Source organism: Apus apus, chromosome Z, assembly GCF_020740795.1.
Source record: "Apus apus isolate bApuApu2 chromosome Z, bApuApu2.pri.cur, whole genome shotgun sequence".
Lineage (NCBI taxonomy): Eukaryota > Metazoa > Chordata > Aves > Apodiformes > Apodidae > Apus > Apus apus.
The window spans coordinates 36,781,627-36,800,391 of record NC_067312.1 but is presented as its reverse complement, the minus strand read 5'-3'; the positions used below and the strand labels follow the sequence as shown (position 1 = coordinate 36,800,391).

Below are 18,765 nucleotides of genomic sequence, written 5' to 3'. Positions count from 1 at the left end.
GCATCCTTTCAAGTGTAGGCAGATAAACTCGTTGTTTGGAGATGACTCAGCCAAGTGAAAGTTACTGTCTTGATACTAAAGAAAAGGAATAATTTCTACCTATGTTGGAGGATGTTTGAAATGGCCTTTGTAACAACCTGTCTGGATGTTTGCCAAGTCATGCACTGCTACCTAACTGAAGGGTTTGCTTCAGCTTCGCATCCGATCTTGCAAAAGGACTGAGGAGAAGGAGTGGAAAAGGCTTGAATTTTACTGCTGTCATCTCTCCTGTTGTTTTCTTACCTCAGCATGTTTTATCAGTATCAGCAGAGGAGTTTCAGCATCACACAATTTTATATTGCATGATAGGGTTTGCTTGCTTGTTTTCTCCTCTTCCAAATGCACTGGGAGGAGTATCAGTATCGTGAGTTATGGATCCAAGCCCTTCAATTGCAATCCCCAGATTTGCATTTGTATCCATACATCCCACTGTATGGCTGACAGAAATATTACTGAACTCCCTTTTGCAACAGATTTTGCTCTCATTTTGGATATGTACAAGATACATTTAAGTGTGAACTTTAGTGTGTCTGAGTAGGCTGTTGAAGGTGTGTGCAAGGAAAATGGAGCCAGACTCTTTACAGTAGTTCCAGTGACAGGACAAGGGGCAGTGGGCAAAGCTAGAACATAGAAAGTTCTGCTTAAATATGAGAAGGAACTTTTTTACTATGTGGGTGACAGAGCACTGGAACAGGCTGCCCAGGGAGACTGTGGAGGCCCCTTGTCTGGAGATATTCAGGACCCACCTGGATGCAGTCCTGAGTAACGTGCTCTAGGGTATCCTGCTTTAGCAGGGGACTTGGACTAGATGATCGCTAGAGGTCCCTTCCAACTCTGACAATTCTGTGGTTCTGTGTGATAATACTGAGAGGCATCTTGAAAGGGACAGGTGAGTTGTTAAGACTTAGAGGGTGTGAGTATGGTGGCAAATGAAAAGGAAGTTGGAAAGGAATGACAAGTGTGACTAGAAAAATGCTGTAAAATCCTTTTGAAATCTGGAGTATCTGTGAAAAGAGTATACCTGCGCTAAAACAAGGACAGCAGAGCAGTCAGCAGTTTCAGTGTGCTGACTAGTGAAATTAGTAAATAAGAGTTGGCTCATAAATCAAGCTGTTTGTTGTGGCATGTATGTGAATGATGCAGAACATGACTTCATGCTCAAAACTGCCTAACTTTATGGATATTTGATAGCTTTTGTTTGTCATTTTTTAACTTGTTTTTTAAACATAAATTTGAACTAGGTTCTTACTGTTGTGGTCATTAAAATGCATTTGAAGCTTTTATTCATCTGCCTTGTGTATCAGTGACTGTCTCTTTGACATTTATGTTTTGTGATAGGACATTGATAGCTGCATGAAATGCATTGTATTGGGTAAATTTTGTGGGGTTTTAGTCTTTGATGTGGTTAAATGTACCGCTGATCTTTATGCATTATACAGAACAGGATTGAGGTTTATTTCCATCATCCAAGAAAATAAAGATAATATGACTATGTAATCTTACTGCCATGGGAATTCTTGAACAAGAACAAAGTGCTTCCAAGAATTGGAAGTTTATAATTCTTCTATTAATAGAGTTAGAACAAAGGATTCTAGAAACCTTAACAGGAGAAGAAAATCTAGTTTGGGACTAAGCTCAGAAACTAACAATGGTACCATTGTTTGAATTGTCTTGCATTATGACTGGATGATTAAATATAAATGCTGACCTGATTGGATTGTATCCCAGCAATGAAACAGCCTTTTAAAACCTGGTTACACAGAGCAGCAGTTACATGGAGCAGTAAAAAGGTACACAGCTTGTCTTTCTCAGACTGGGGAGCTATAGTTGGTGAACAGCAAAGTTGCTGCAATCCCAGATTCTGTAAGGACCATGGAGTAGCAGAAATGCAGTTTCTCACTAGTAGTTGTGTGATTCTAGAGGTAGTCAGTTCCACTGCTTGGTTTGCTATTTGCATATGGGTGGGGGAAGACAAAGTATTTAAAAATAATAGCAGTAGAAGGTGAATAAACTTGTAATCAGAGCTTTGGACTCTGTAATGCACATAATGCTTTGTTTTTTTCTTTCAAATTTTTGAGGTTCTGCAAGAATAAAATCTTTTGCTGTGGGAAATAATTGATTCTGAAATAAGAAACTTCAGGAATGGCAGCTGCACTTCAAGTTTTCACAGTTACTTTTTATTAGTTTATCTAACATAACAAAATTGATTATGCACACTTAGTGAGTTTAGTTTACCTCCTCATCAAATCCTGATACTGCAAGTACATCAGAACTTTTTTATTTTTTATGATGCCAAGCAAAAAGTGGTCCTCTTGAACCTGGCTTATGCACAAAGTGCTCAAACACTTTGATTCTCAGACTTCATTTGCTCAAGCATCTTAAGGAGCAGAAGGTGCAGAAGAAGTGTAACTGAGTTACTAGGTTTTACACTTAAAGTGAATGGAGGTTAAGCCAGAGGTAGCCTTTAAAGCTGTTGTTAATTAGATGAACTGAAAGTTTAGTGCCCCTTCAGTAGTGTTACCTTCTTATAGTGTATACAAAAAAGGCTATCAGCGCCTTAGTCTGCGTGACAAGGTGAAAGTCTAGGAAAACCATCTGGAAAATGAAACAGCAAATAAACTCTCTTCACTTTTCAGTGTGTATGTACATATGCTGCATGCACAAGTATAATTGATCTGTCAGCCTTTTACCTAGATAAATTCTGATCTTCAAGGGTAATTGCTTGACTCCCAGGTTCTTATCTTCTCAAGCCTTGCTATGTTTTTGAAAAAGGAGATCCACTTTATTGCTATGCCCCAAGAAGTGATATTCTTTTCTTTAATAACTGGTTTTGTTTTGTTTTATTTTCTAATAGGATATGTTTTCTTCTCCAAAATGGCAATTTTGTATTTCAGTTGAAGTTGTTCCTTCACAACGTTTGAACCATTGATTGCTTCTGGCTTGGGGAAGCACTGGAACAATTGCAGTGTAATTTCAGCAGGTTAATGACAGCAGTGTGGTTGAGCCAAAGATTGCTCCAGAAATAGGTCCAAGCTATATTTTTATGAGTTTCGAATTTTCAGTAGGTAAGACCTGTGTGTCTTGCAGCTGTGTTTTGGATAAAAACAGTTTCTTTTTTTTTCCTCTCCGTCTTGAATAGGCTTCTGTTTAGTTTGTAATGGGATATTGTACTGGTTTTTGATTATGCATATATATGCATCTAAGCGCAGTAGAATGCATCTGTAACAAGTGTAAACTATTCCACTTGTGTCTTCCACCCCATCCCAGAAAAGTTCAGTAGTTTTGTGTGTATGTTTCTAATTTGTATAGCATGCAAGTGTTGTAAATAACTTGACTTTGAGTTTCAGGTTCTGAATTTGTTACACTCTGCTGAGTGAACACCGCCTTTTGCCTTTCTCTCCATTTCTCCACTCCCCATAATGGTAAATGAGGACCTTTTTCTGGCAGCATACCATCAAAGCAGTTTGGGTGGCTGCTTTTGCATTTATGGGTTTCCAATAGTAAGGAACAGGTAGTTAGTTGCTAAAAAGATAATTGTTGAATAAGCATCATAGTTTTAAAGTGGCACCACACAATGCTAGATAATTTCTGGGTAGTGAATTAAAATGATTAAATGTTGTTCTTACTGGCAGAGGTCACAAATACTGTGAAATACAAGTAAATTAATTTTAAGAAAATAGTCTGAGTGTTGCTTGACTTTTCTGGTGTCATGAGGAATTATGCCTTAATGTCAGCAGAAGTGGGACCATAAAGAATCTCATGGTACTTCTTGCAAGTGTACTTGGGAAAGTACTTCTTACTTTCAGGTTAAAAGTAGCCTGGAAGAAAAAAACTTATAACGATAATTCTGCTTTGTATTATTAGGGCTAAAATGTAGCATCTCTCACTTTGTGTGCAGTTGTCGTGTCAAAGTGATTCAAAGTCTCATTTAGAATTTTTCAGTTACCCATTTCCATAGTGTCTTGCTGTGACCGATGAGCAATTTGCATGGCTTATCTTTAAAGTACCAGATGTTTCTCTTTTCAGAATGTTTAACTGCTTGAGGAATATTGTTATTTCCTTTGTATAAACAGTGCAATTAATTATTGAAATAACTGTGGTGGGCAGGCACTTAAAGTCGGAATTAAAAACAAAAAAAAAATTGTTTCACTGCTGGTAGGATATATACTTGAGATTAAAGAAACAAAGCAAAAAACATCTAACAACTTGTTTTAACATTACATTTCCTGTCATTTTTAGTCTGAAAGTTTTGTAATAGAATTTTTTTTCTCAGAATTTTTTAACTTACACATAATCTATTTATGAAAATCACTCAAATGCCAGCCACTTTGGGAAATAAATAAAGATATTTTGCAGTTTGGAGTCTGTTTCTTCGGGGCAATAATACCACACTCCATTCCAAAGCAATAGCCTGCAGTTGTGTTTCTAAAACTGCAAAGAAATTCTGTATTTAACATTTATTATTTATTATTAACAGTTATTGTAAGTCAGGGAGGCAGCATGTGCTGCCTCAGTTGCAGAACCACTGCACCATCTAGTGCCTCTCTGGGTTAGTTGGGAGTTGTACACCTTGAATCTCTGCTCTGAGTTTTGCTGGCTTGAATGGATTAGCTGCATTGTGCAAAAATAATTTATCAAGGATTTGGTGGGTTTCTTCTGGAATATGACTCTTCCTGCTTGTTTTACTGGTCCGCTCTAGACTTCTGAGGGCTCTGCAAATTCAGTCAGAGATGGAAATGCAGTTTCTCATGCTTGTATGCCTATTTAACATGCAGCATGAGAGGGAAAAGAAGCAGGCTTCCTCTCTTTTCATGTATGCTACCGGGGCAGATATGTTTAGTGTGTGGATGCATATAAATTGTCTTTTTATTAATTTATCAATATATGTATAGGTTATATCCTAGTATTACATTTTTAACTGCAAAGCCTTAATAACTTAATAACTATAACTATATAACTGTATCAGCAAACAGACAACCTGACCTTTTATCAGGATATTCTAGGGTAAAGTATATGCATGAGCATAGTAATCTATTGTTTCATCAAAGATGGATTAAAAAGCAGGAGAGAATATATTTTTTTCATAGTCTTAAGTACCCTTAAAGCCACTCAGGAACATTTTTTTTCTGTCTTTTCCATTAGAAGTTTTTTTTTGTATTGCTTCTGTTTCCCTGCTTCTGTCTGGATGGCCAGGCCCAAGGAGTTATGGTGACTGGAGCAAAATCCAGCTGGCAGCCAGTCACAAGTGGTGTTCCCCAGAGCTCAGGGCTGGGGCCACTTCTGTTTAACATTTTGATCAATCATCTGGATGAGGGTGCCCTGGATCCCCTCAGTAAGTTTGCAGATGACACAAAGCTGGGTGGGAGCGTTAATCTGCCTGAGGGTAGGAAAGCTCTACTGAGGGACCTGGGCAGGCTGGATCGATGGGCCAAGGTCAATTTTATGAGGTTCAACAAGGCTCAGTGCAGGGTCCTGCACCTGGGTCACAATAACTGCAGGCAACACTAAAGGCTTGGGAAATAGTGGCTGGAAAGCTGCCTGGTGGAAAAGGACCTGGGAGTATTGGTCAACAGCCAACTGAACATGAGCCAGCGGTGTGCCCAGGTGGCCAAGAAGGCCAATAGCATCCTGGCCTGCATCAGAAGTAGAGTATCCAGGATCACCAGGGAAGTGATTGTGCCCCTGTACTCAGCACTGGTGAGGGCACACCTCGAGTACTGTGTCTAGTTCTGAGCCCCTCACAACAAGAAAGACATTGAGGTGCTGGAGTGTGTGCAGAGAAGGGCAACAAAGCTGGTGAAGGGCCTAGAGAGCAAGTCCTATGAGAAGATGCTGATGGAACTGGGATTGTTTAGCCTGGAGAACAGGAGGTTGAGGGGTGACATTCTTGCTCTCTTCAACTACCTGAAGGGAAGTTGTATTGAGGTGGGGTTGGTCTCTTCTCCCAAGTAACAAGTGATAGGATGAGAGGAAACTGCCTCAAGTTGTGCCAGGGAAGGTTTAGATTGGATATTAGGAAAAATTTCTTCAGTGACGGGGTTGCCAGGCACTGGAACAGCCTGCCCAGGGAAGTGGTTGCACCACCATCCCTGGAGGTATTTAAAAGATGTTCAGATGTGGTACTTAGTTAGGGACATGGTGGACTTGACAGAGTGAGGTTAACATTTGGACTTGATCTCAAGAGTCTTTTCCAACCTAAATGATCCTACAATTATATGTTCAATATATCTCTTCAATATAATCTAGATTTTCTACCCTAGAGAATCCTTGAAGGTGAAGCTTATCTGATGGTTTAGTTGATCTTAGGTGCAGAGTTCTAACATTCCTTCTGCTTCCTCACCTACTGTTCAGCTGCTCCTTGGCTATCCAGTTCAGCAGGAGATGGCAATAGAAATGGCAATAGAGCAATCCAGTGGGAAAACCTGAGCAGCTGTTTGATGCTTTTGAAAGCTGTTTTGGTTTACTTTGAAGAGCCAAACAGCAGAATTCATGTAGTGAGTCAAGGGGCCGCATGTAAATGAGCTGAAGGAGGGTATAAATTGTTGCGGGTTTTGGTTCATATCTTGTGCAATCATACCCAGCCTGTGAGATATGTGTGCTTGGGAAAAGAAACCTGCGTTGCCAAAGATGAAATTGGGTTCTGGTCTTCTCTGTATCTTCTAAAGATGCCTGTTTCTAGAGGCATGGAAACTTTTAACAAGCCTGAGAAGAAGAAAGCATCTGTAAAGCAAAGAAACAAACCCATCTTGGATATTTATTAGCTATTTATAATGTGAATTGTGACTTGAACTCAAAATATTTTAAGAAAACCCTGATTCTGCCCTTTCTTCCTTTTAGAATGCTTGTCCTGCTTTCTGAAAGTCTTCAAAATAAGTGGTAAATGTTTGACTTTCAATACATAGGAAACACCGTTTTGCTAGGCAGTACCTTATTGATATGGCCAGATATAAATTTCCCTGAAAAACATTTGATTCTTTTTTTCCTCCAAAAGAGAGTATGACTCAGATATTTATATGTGCAGCCTCTCCAGTTTTCTTGAAGTGTTTCTTTCAATACAGAGTTGAAAGAAGTAAAACAATTCAGAGATTATGTGCTTTGCTCAGTAATCCAGCAAAAGGATGCCTAATGCCACATTCTTTAGTGGCTTCTTTTCAGTGTCCAGGTTACTTTTATTCCCTTTATTTTTTGGAATTGAAGAATAATTAAATATTTTCAAAGCTCAGATCCCATGCCTCTGTTGTGGTTTTTTTTTGCCTGTGTCTGGGTAAACTTCTTAAAAAATTCTTTCAACTGAGGATAGTATTTTGTCACCATGAACCACTGGAAGAATACAAGTTCAAGGACGCCTGTTGTGGGCAGATTGTGTGATATACTGCATTATGTTTAAGCATCGTTTGTCACTGACATACTGTGAGCTGGATTGAGTGATATGTTTTGAGTCTAAAAACACAAAACTTGTAAAAGCTCCAAATCAGCAGAGATCTTCTGTGTGTATGCAGTTGTTGTTTTTTTTTTTTTACTCCTTTGGCTTATTTTTTAAACAATTTGTGTGCTAGAAATTCTGGGGTGTTATACTGTGAATGTTAGTAACATTGACAATACAAATTCACAGAGGGCTACTGTCACAGTTTGACTCAGGATCAGCAATTAAACCAGCAATAACAATGCTCTTGATCCCCTCCCCCTCTCACCCAGCTAGGGAAGGCGAAAGAGAATGAGAGACTTTTCTGGATCGAAAACTAAACTACACAGCTTTAATTACACACTAATGATATAAGAAAATATATACAATTATATACAAATATGTTCAGGAAATGTACAAAGCCCATATTGCCTCCCCCCACCCCCAGCAACTCCCACAGCATCTCCTGAGCTGGAACAGTCCCGAAAAGTCCCGGAGCTGCAGCTGGAGAAAGCACAGAGTGATGAGGGTCAGGAGAGCTCGAGCCTGGGGCTCGACAGTGATGGATGGACAGAGTCTTCCCCGGACGCTGGCCATGGAGGGAAAAGAAGGGAAGCAGAAGCAGGAAGGAAGTTGTCTTCTGTGATCTCTGACCTTCCTCTGAGCTTACGTAGATATATGGAATGGAATGTCTCTGGCCAGTTTTGCTGTCTGTCTAATTCAGCCTCCTATGGGGGGGTCATAGATCACCCTGTAGTGTCTGAGCCGGCAGAGCAAAGGTGTGACCTTGTAGTCCTAGCGGTTAGAAAAACTTTCCAGAGTTATCAGTCCACTCACTGGAACACTTTGCTGCTAGTTAAAAGAGATCTTACTGAAGGGGAAAAAAAAATCAGTAAAAAGGAAATTGACTTCATCCTGGCTCAAAATGGGACAGCTACAATGCAAATGGATCTAGATGTGTTTGTCAACTGATGTTCTCAATAGTCAGGTGAGCAGTGCTGTTGCCCTTAATCTTCTCAGTTCTGCATTGCACTGGATTTCAGTTCATTTTGCAGTCTAGAAGACTTTTGGAGTGTCATAAAGCAATGAAAGTAAGTTCAGCCATCCTAGAATTTTTTCCTATCTGTTAGGTAGCGAAAACTGCCACAGTGGAAGAAGGTTGACCCGTTTTCTTTTTACAGTGGCTGTTCTGGTGTGGGACTTCTGTTTGACAAATCTGGAGGAAATCTGTATTTACTTCCTCGCCCAACAGCTTCAGTGGACAGGCTACTTGACCTGAAGTCAAGAAGCCTGAATTATGCACCTGGCTCTGCAGCTGACAGCTTTGGCACTGAGTATTTTTTAAGAAGGAGTAGTTTTGCTAACTGGAAGCAAAATTTATAGTGAAACTGTGCTGCACAGTGTCAAGTAATGACTGTGTATTGTTGTAATTCTGTATTCAAACTGCTTCTGAAAGAAGTGAAAAACCTAAACCTTTATTGTCTAGTAAACACGTCTAATTTGATGGTTTAAAAAGTTTTCATGCAGTGTAAGAAATAACAATTTGTCTTTGAATGCCTGAAATAGGCATATTGTACTTATGTAGCATTTGCCAGATAGACTTTACAAATTACAACAAGTGAATAGTGTAGCTCGTAGGTAAAATATAAGTAAGAGAAGCTTTTGACATCATCACTCCTTTTGCATTAAAAAAAAGTTCTGTGTTTCTGTGTAATCAGATTCAACTGACCAAATCTATGAAGAAAAAATTATTAGAAACATTATGCTCAGTTTATATTTCTTTAAATAGGTCTTTATAGACAAGCCTTATCTTGAGATTAGTGCTTCTAAATGCACTTTAGAAAAAATGTTTCTCACACAAAGTGTGATAATACATGATGAATGTGCTTGCTTTGCTCTGTTAGCAAGGTATTTGCTTTTGTCAGGAAATCTGGGAGAAAGCAAAGACTGTATCTAACTGATAATTCTCTATTGAAGGGAGGAAGAAAGGACTGTTTGCGCAACTCATTTCTACATGATGCTTTAAACATTCAAGAGTTGCTCCTTATTTGTGTTTCTTCTTCATAACACTGGGAGATAAAAAAATAAGTACTTTCTGCCTTGTTGAAGAGCAATTGCATGTTACTCCTAGGGGATATCTTTTGCAGACCATTTTTTATCACTTCCTTTAATCTGAGCCATTAATCATTCTGGGAACCTGTTTCTTCAGGGTGATCTGTTGCTCTTCTAGGGGCTGCAGGAGCCTACACAAGAAGCAGGAAATGCTTTTCTGATTTAGAGCATTTATGGGTTGAAAATGCGATGTTATCTGCCCTTTTGTGTGAGTTGTTGGCTGTATTGTAAAAGATCTGTGGGTAAATAGTTTTTCTCACCTTCCTTGATCTTAATCGATCTGCCACATCATAGGTAGATAATCATGAAAACACTTCAGTCGAAGCCTTCTTACTTAAAAGTGGCTTGAGTGGCCTTCCTTACTGCAGGGTAAGGGCCTGGTAAAGGTCCTGTTCCTCTTCAGTAATTTTTCACTGTATTCATAAAGAATGCTTGACAATCTCTGGGTACTGCAGCTCGTGTTACATGATTACCTTTTCATAGTCATCTTTAATAGCCTAGTAGGCTACAACCTAGAGCTGAGAAAGAGGTGTGAAGCTTCACACCACACACTGATGTATGAATTGATTCTCATTTTGCTCAGCCTCTACTGTCTATTGAGGAATCTCTTGGAGATCCTCCAGAAATTGAAGTGGATCGGCATCTTTGAATGCCTATAAATATAGGGCCATCCAGCTTTGTCTGGCACATTTGCCTTTATTCAGGCAGGTGACGTGTGAGGGCAAGTTCCAAATCCTCTGATAATGCATCTGCTCTTTGAGACCAGGTGTGTTGCCAACATCTTGATGCAGCTTTGGAGTCTCTCCACTTGGCTGCTTCTATCAGTGGCTAGAAGAGCCTTTGTCCCCATCCTTTACAGGTTGGATGACTTTCAGTTGAAGTTCTTTATCATCTTCAGTATAGGAGTCTGTCTTTAGGAAAAACATGAACTCAGCTTTCAAGGCTTTTCTGCATAAGCCCAGGTTAGCAGATGAAGGATATGCGGGGGGGTGGGTTTGGGGAAAGACCTATTTTTTGTGTGTCACTTCCATACAGAGCCAACAAGATTATTTCAGGTTTCACTTCAGCTTACTTACACAGCCTTGTCTAGATTATGTGTGTGAGAACACACATTTTCTTTGCTGGGTAGAGAGGAAGAGATCAAAACAGACAGTGCTAGGTGTAAGACTTCTAGCTAGCTTTTCTGCTGGGAAAGTCATGCTGAGGTAAGGAAGCTCTTTCTTCACTGAGGTCGGTAGCGAGATACTGACTCCTGCTGAAAGGCTTTGTTGGGACATTCAGAGGTTGATCTGTTGAGTTTTCTGGGAGCTCTGGTTGTTTTTTTTTCACAGTTTCAGTTTATAGAACAGATCATCATGCTTAGTTTTCAAATTATTTTTCCCTAGATGATTCCAAACATCTGGATAGACTCCCACAAAGAACCAAGGTTTGTGTAAGTCACTGTAGTTGAGCTTTCTTTCAAAGAGAGTGTCAGTTTTAAATATCTATGGATAACAGATGTCAAGCGGGTGTGAAATGTGAAGGGCTCGTAATTGCAGTCGTAGTCTTGTGCTGGGGGTGAAATTAGGCCTTAGTTTCCTTTACCTTTAGCAGAGAAACACATGGGTAAGAAGACTCTGTCTGGGAGAGCACTTGCTTGTTAGTTTAAAATAAAAATAATTATTTCCATCTAACTTTAAAACATTAATAGAAGAATTTATATCTTGGATAAATTGTTTTCCTGCAAAATATAATATCCAAATGCAAGAGCCTTTGTCTTTCTGCTAACTTGTCAGTCTGTTAACAGCTCTTCTCCTGACTATGCAAGAATATTTGTATTCCTAGGCTTCCTGATTAGTTTTTAAAATTTACTTTTCAGGTTCCTTTTAAATTTTGGTAGAGTAAATCTATCTGTCTCCTTTTCCATTAGAGAAAAGACAGTCCAAAACCAAGGAAGACGAGTAATTGCTGTTATAACCACTACTACAGCTTGTGGACAGTGCTTCACCTTTTTTGTATTCCATATTGTCACAGTTCTTTTTTGGTGTTATTTCCCTATTTGGAGTACTGTTGAAGCTTTTTAAGGACAAGGAGGAGGAAAGCAGGAGAGCTAAGTCTCAAGTATATCCTTGCATTTGTTTCTACTTCCTGCTGTTTTTGTAAAAATAAATCTAGGGAGGGAGTCTTCACAAGAGAGGGCAGTAATAGGACAAGAGGTAATGGTTTTAAACTGAAAGAAGGGTGATTTAGGTTAGACATCAGGACGAAACTCTTCACCATGATGTTAGTAAGGTGCTGGAATAGGTTGCCCAGGGAGGTTGCTGATGCCCCCTCCCTGAAGGTGTTTAAGGCCAGGTTGGATGAGGCTTGTGCATTCTGGTCTAGTGTGAGGTGTCCCTGCTTATAGCAGGGAGGCTGGAACCTGATGATCTTTAAGGCCCCTTCCAACCTTAACCATTCCATGATTCTATGAAAATACAGTTTTGGAAACTCTGAGTGCAAGTCTGCTCAGAGGAATTTTTTCCTTCTTTACAGATGCTAGTGGCAATTTTGTACTGTTTTGACTGAACTCTAATCACCGTCTTAAACTACTTCCATCGGAATGTGTGCTCTGGAAGTGGGAAGCACCAGTTAGAGGCTGGTGTCACTGTGTTTCTCCCACACCCGCTCTGTGTGGGCTCAAGGGTGTCCACTGTCAGCAGCTTGGTGCAGAAGGTGCAAGCCTGTGTCCATCCTAGTTCTCTGGCTAGTGCAAAAGATACAGAGTTACGGTTGAAAAACAGGAGGACGTTGAATTCAGTCTTGATTTTAAATGGGAAAAACTTTAAAAAAAACAACAACAAATAAAAAAGCCACAAAAAACCCAAACCAAACAAAAAACAAAACAAACAAAAAAATCCACCACATTTTCCACTGATGTCTGAATTCTTAGTCCTCAGCAGTTAAAATTGTTCCGCTAATGAAAAATGCAGTCTGCAGATGGAGGTTTGGGTTAGTGTTGTGTACTGAGCTTCGCATGTGTTCCTATCTGTTCATGGACTGTGGAACTTACCTAAAGTCTAGGGGAAAAGTTCACTTGAGGCTTAAGTTTCACAGCACTCATGCGACGTAGGTGGTACTGGTAGCTTGACCCGTTTTCCAATGAAGTCATCTGTTTGTGTGATTAGCTGATGATTCTTACAACTATCTTACTCAATGTTTAAGGGCAGAGGGAGTGTCTGTTATTTGCAGCTATTATAATTTGTTTTTCTTTCACTTTTTACTTGCTGGAACCAAGTCCATGAGTTCTGCAAGTGTTTTTATGTGATTTTACATGTGCAGTTGAGGGGATTACTCACATGTATGCAGTTATTTCTGCATAAGGACTTCCTGGATTCAGCAGTTAAATTGTTAAGACATGGTAGATGCTGCTAAACTGCAGCATTACTCAAAGCAATGGAGTCAAGTGGTATTTTTTACTATAAAATATTATAGGAAAAATAGAAATTTTCAAATAATCTTCACTATGCTTCAAAAGCTTTTTTCTTTGAAGTTTCAACCTGTGTGTGCTTGGAAAAAGAGCAACTTGCTACATGCCTGTCTGTTCCTGAAAATCTAAAAGTAAAACACACCATAAGATTACAGTACTGCTTTTTCCTGTGGTTTCTTATAGTGAGAGTTAGTTAAACTTGTGGTAGATTTCCCTACTGTGGTTTTGATGTGTTTCTGTGTGAAACTGACAGCAGGATTTGTTCGAGTATGTAGGCCACTATTGTATTAGAATTACATAACCGGGTTGAGTGGTGGAAACAGATGAAAAGACGGGGATGCACAGCGTCCCCTCACAGATTATATCGTGCAACAATGAAGACAGCTCAAGCTCTGCAGAGAATGTGGTCACATGCAGTCAAAAAGTTGGGGATTTTGAAAGGGCACGTGAGTTGTTTTTTTTTTCTGTTGCATCTTGCTCTAAGTCTTTTCTCCTCCCTCCCCCCCGTCCCAGTCCCCTTCCCCCTCATGTGTCCTTCGCCTCTCCAAGTCACTTTTATACCCAGTTTAACTGTTGGGGCAGCTCTTCTGGGTTTGTTCTTCTTTCAGTGTGAATGAAGTTTTCTTCGGTGATCTCTTAGTACCAGGTAATTGCATAAATCTCTGATGACTGTCAGTGAGAGCTGCAACAGCTGCCTGTTCATAGCACACAGACAGTTTTGGCACTTTTGACTAGTTTCCTGCCAAAGATTCTGTTAAACAGTCTATTTTGGGTGCGTAGAAAGCACCTGTCATTTTGTTTTATGAGCATTAGGCAGATTTGAGCAAATCCTGACTATGGTATTCTAATTAGAAATGAACTGACTTCAGTCACTAATGAATTTAGACTAGCTAATTACAGTAATTTGCATTTACTGCAGGTAGTCTGCTGTCTGTGAAATCTGGGTAGACTTGCAGAACAGTTTCTCGTAGTAACTGGAGGTGGGGTTCTTAACCATTTTCCCTGCCTTTCTCTCCCCAGTATTTTGGTGTGCAATTTTGCAGTGAATTTGTGATCCTATAAGGGATGCATAGACTGCTCAGGATCCTACTGTATTTCCTAACAGATGAAGTATGAATAAATTGGCAAGGTGATAGAGGCTTTTTGTAACCCACCACTGGATGCATTCAGAGGAGAGTCATGTTACTAGATGTGAAATACAGGAATTTTGCAATTGTGGTGAAGACTTCAATCTTAGTTTTGATCAAGTCCTCAACTGATGATTTATAACCTTTGTAGTCCCTCCCTCCTCTCAGTCTTCCCCACTAATCTGTCAGTATGGGTTAGCATCATGGCAATGGCAAGCAGCAGTACGTTTTATTATGTTAAAGAGATTATTGCTTAGAGATTTGAGGAAGTACATATGTGTTTTGTGCCTTATGTGCTTCCAAGGTGACCATTCAGTTCTCTGAACTGTCACAGAGCCTGCACAGCTTTATCGGTATGGCAAAACAGTCCTGTTGTCTTGGTAATTGTGTTGCACAAAATTAGCTTTGCAAGTACATAGTATACTTTCATTCCCTACTATAGCATCCAGCAAAAGAGAGACAGTTTCAGAAGGAGCAGTTTCTAAAAATGTATTACTTGAATGAATACTTAGGAATTTAAAAGTGCATTGTTATTCTTTTATTATTATTTTTTTTAATGTTCAGTGAGTTTCAACCTAAAACCAAAATGCTAAAATTTACACAGAAATGCTGGAGATGGTCACTGATACTGAGGAACTTTTTCTAGGCTCAACATCACACAAGACCATAATTGTATTCTCTACAGGCAATAGTTCCTCTCCCATTCTTAATACTTATTTTTGTGACCAGACACCATGACGCTTATTTGTCAATACAAAATAAACTTACCCTTGTTAGTTTACAATGCTCTGATTTACTATCCAGTTGTGTGCAGGGTTTTACTTGTGCCACTGCTCATGGGAGGCCTAGCTGTCTGGAAGGAAATTCCTGTAGGCTTACCTTACAGGAATACCCACACGTAAATTCCATCCCAATGTCTTTACTGGGCTTCCCTTGGTCCTTTTCTCCAGTGTGGTACTATATAAGCAGTCATTTCTCAGGCCTAATTTTAGTAGGTAGTGTATTGAAAGATCTGGTTTTAGAGTTTCTGGAAGATAAAGGCAAGCATATTGCTTTTTGTCCCCATTAGTAGTAAGCTTGTACCAGTTGCATGTCACCTGCACTGCAATTTTGCCTGTACAGAGCTCAACTCAGTATTCTGAGCTGGAGGATAGTGCAGGGCAGACTGAATTTAACTGATGTTCTTGTTGCACATGGAAGTTGTGAGGCTTTTATACAGTGAGAAGGATGGAAAAGATTTTCCTTCTTCCCCGCTTCTACAAAATTTGAACCTACCTGCTTGTCCCTCAAATTTTACCTGTCATTTGATACTGTAATTTCTAAAACTTTCTTCAGTGAAGTCAACTGTTATTTAAATGACACATGACAGTAGTGGTGTAGCCAAGGGGCAGTAGTTGGTAAACTGTTCACACATTTTTACATGCCTAGTCACTTATGTACTGCAGCATCACAGGTGCAGAAAAAAAAGTGCTTAATTAAGGAGAAAGTTTTTAACTTACAGAAGGTTTTCTGTGTAAGGGAATGTGTGTAGTGAACCAGTTCAGTAGCTGGTAGTTGAAGGGTTAGACATGTCAGCTGATTAACTGAGAATATCAGATAAAATATTTTCACCATGTGCTTCCATAGAGTAATTCATGGACCCGAGGCACAAATGTTTTAATATTAACAGTTACAAATGCCACTCTTTCTTGTCTGATCTAGATGAGTAGAAATTTAAATACTTACTTGTATTATTTTTAATATAAGCCATCTTCCCCCCCTGGGCATTTTTAATTATTTTTTTAATTAGACCCAAAAGGTTCTGGAAACTGGAAAGCATTGTTCATTTTCTGAGAGTATAGTGGAAATTTAACATTGCTCTGTGTTGTAAAATCCCTGGCAAGAATGTTGAATGTTTTACATATTCTCGTAGGAACTCTAAGCAGGACTTACATTTCAGGTTTGTTTTTCAATACAGTGAATGTGCAATGGAAAATGTAAACCTGGTTCCTCTTTGGGGTGCTCAGAATAGACTCGAAGAATACATTAGGGGGTTCTTTGCTTTTCAGAAACAACATCCATAGCTTGCTGGGCAGTTGTGTACTTCTAGAAGACTTTGAGTTTACAAGAAATGCTTTAAAGTACAGGCATACCCTTCTTGTATCACTTCTGTCTATTGCTTTGGAGTTTAGTTGCCAGTAATCCTTTTAAATGCTTCTTAAAAGACCATTAAGTCAAAAACTGAGCTTCCCTCTTGACTCCAGTTTTCTGAGCAAACTTAGTTTCAAAAAAAATGAGACCACTTTTAGCAGTAGAAACAAATAAATCTACAGCCTGAGTGTGCATGCAAATACTGATGCAGTGCCTGGATTTTTGTTCTGCAGCATATGCTTTGCATTTTGAGGTGTTTGCAGTGCATCAAATATTATGGCTCATTTTCCTCCTTTTTTTACAGGGCAGGCACTGAAGGGGCTGGCTGTGTACTATATGAAGCATCACAGCTGGGCGATTATTCTGTATTATATTTTAAGCTGTGATGTTGGAAAGGTTTCAGGTTATATTGTGTAAGATAAACTGATCAGTTCAGGATCAGTTTTAACTGGAAATGTGGAAAAAATGTTTCTGAGAAGTGTCACAGAAATTAATATGCCAGTGCTATATAGTGACAACACTGTGTTTTCCTGTAAAATTTAATTCCTTGAGCAGTACCTAAATAATTGGTTACGTATTCATATTGGACATAACATGTTGTTAAATCCACATGAACAAGAGGCAAAAGATCTGAAGGGTGGTTTGTTTTGAAAGCCTTAGTTTCAGCTGCTCATCATACTGTATGCTGGAATGGAGAGGTCTTTCTTAAGTATTTTGTGTTATTTTTATCAACACTATATAATGCTTGTGTGATGTGAATGGAATGTTTTCCTGAATAAGACTTTTCCAGAAAATCAGAATAAGCTGTTAAAATCGGTGAAATTTGAAGGGGTTCTACCACTCTGGAGCTATTTATATTTTTTGCCTTTTTAAAGAAAAATAATAATTTGTGAAAATATATACATTTGTCACAAACTCTACAAAATTCTTAGAATATGCGTCTTCCTTTTATGCATGTGTGTTAATGGGGTGTTTCACATTTTAATTTAGATAGTTGCATGCTTTCTGTTTTACTAATTGGTTTTTGTGTGCAACAGGCCCCAGGCATGGAAGAGCTGATATGGGAACAGTACACTGTGACCTTACAAAAGGTGAGTGAGCGCTTGTTGTATTTTTAGTTTTCAAATATTCAAACACTGGTTTAGTCTAAATAGGTTTTACTATAGATGTTATTATCTGGGGCTAGAACAGGATTAATTCGTTGTCCAAATCAGATATGTTTTTCATTTTAAAGCTTAATTACTAGTTACTCCTACAATAGCATGACTCTTTAATGTTCAGAGTAAATTAAATTAACAATTTCAGTGCTGTGTTTGCTGCTGTTTGGTCTTTGTAATGGCAGTGTAATATACTACATCTCAGCCACACATCTAAATTCATCATTGAATAGCCTTAAAAACAAAGCAGATGGTTCTATGAAACAGTTGTGGTTGATGTCCAATCTTTATAATAATCACTGAACATCATTCCTCTGATTTATTATTATCTTTTTATATATATACTTTAATATCTACCATGAGAATAGAGTCTAGTGGAAAATTACTGTAAGCAAAATTTCTAAAATATACAGACTATAGATGTCGCTTTTAACAATTCTTCTAAGAAAAGAGGAAGTATCTCATTATGTAGAGTCCTTTTGAGTTAAAGAGCTTCTTGTTGCTGAGTTCTGTAATGGCTAGGATGCTGCACTGTGGAACAGGATGAGCACTTTGGTGGTGGTCTTGCCAGCTGTTCTGATACCTGAGTTCAGTCAGCAGCTGCTGTAAGCAGGGCTGCTAACATCTTTTTACACGTTCTGCAATGAACTCACCATGATGACCTAAGGTAAAACAGAGATCTTTCCTACACTGCCTGTTCTATGTGCTGCACTGTTGAGAAGGGATTGTTTTTCAAGTTTCAGAGGCAGACAGGAGAAGCATTGCAGAAGCAGACCTTAGTTCCTGAAATTCCCAGCTTTTCAGATCTTGGATATCTTGTAAATTATCATTTCTTCTTTGCCTCTGAGACAGGCTTACACTACTGAAGTGGCAAAGGGCTATTGGACTTGCTGCATCAGCCACTACTGATTAATTTTACTATTATTTTGAATTCTTACATTGTTTTGGCTTAAAGCCTGTTTTGGCTTGCCTCCTGTAAAATTAAGGTGCAGCAAGTGAAGCACTGTTTAAAAAAATAAATTAAATGCTTTTTTTCTTCTCAAAGAAGTAACCACACAATATTAACATTAGTGGAACATGAGCTGGCATGTGATGAACTACACACACTGGGTATGAGCTGGGGGAAAAGCACCAGTTTTATTTTGGTCTGTTACTTTTCCACTATATTAAAGCTTTTTGCTTAACTTTTGCATAATTTGTGTTTTATAGTGATTGGAGAGGTATGTTAAATAGCTGATAAAATTAAATGCATGTGTTTAACAAAATGTATGGTTTGGTGCACACATATTCGTAGGCAGTTCAGTTATTCTCACAGTTCTCTGTTCTACCGTTATACTTCCTTTGCACCCT

The 18,765-nt window shown here is 38.9% G+C and overlaps 1 protein-coding gene across 5 annotated transcripts in view; it reads left to right on the top strand.

Moving 5' to 3' along the window:
• The window catches only part of TJP2 (tight junction protein 2), a 69,147-nt gene that overhangs the window by 29,087 nt on the left and 21,295 nt on the right, over positions 1-18,765 (top strand). For 3 of the 5 annotated variants that reach the window (XM_051642174.1, XM_051642176.1, XM_051642175.1), the window contains one exon: positions 17,296-17,349. In XM_051642174.1, the coding sequence (XP_051498134.1) occupies positions 17,305-17,349 (45 nt within the window). In that variant the 5' untranslated portion in view covers positions 17,296-17,304. Of the gene's footprint in view, positions 1-13,375; positions 13,448-17,295; positions 17,350-18,765 lie in introns of those variants that run through there. The other 2 variants (XM_051642173.1, XM_051642172.1) reach the window with 1 other exon arrangement.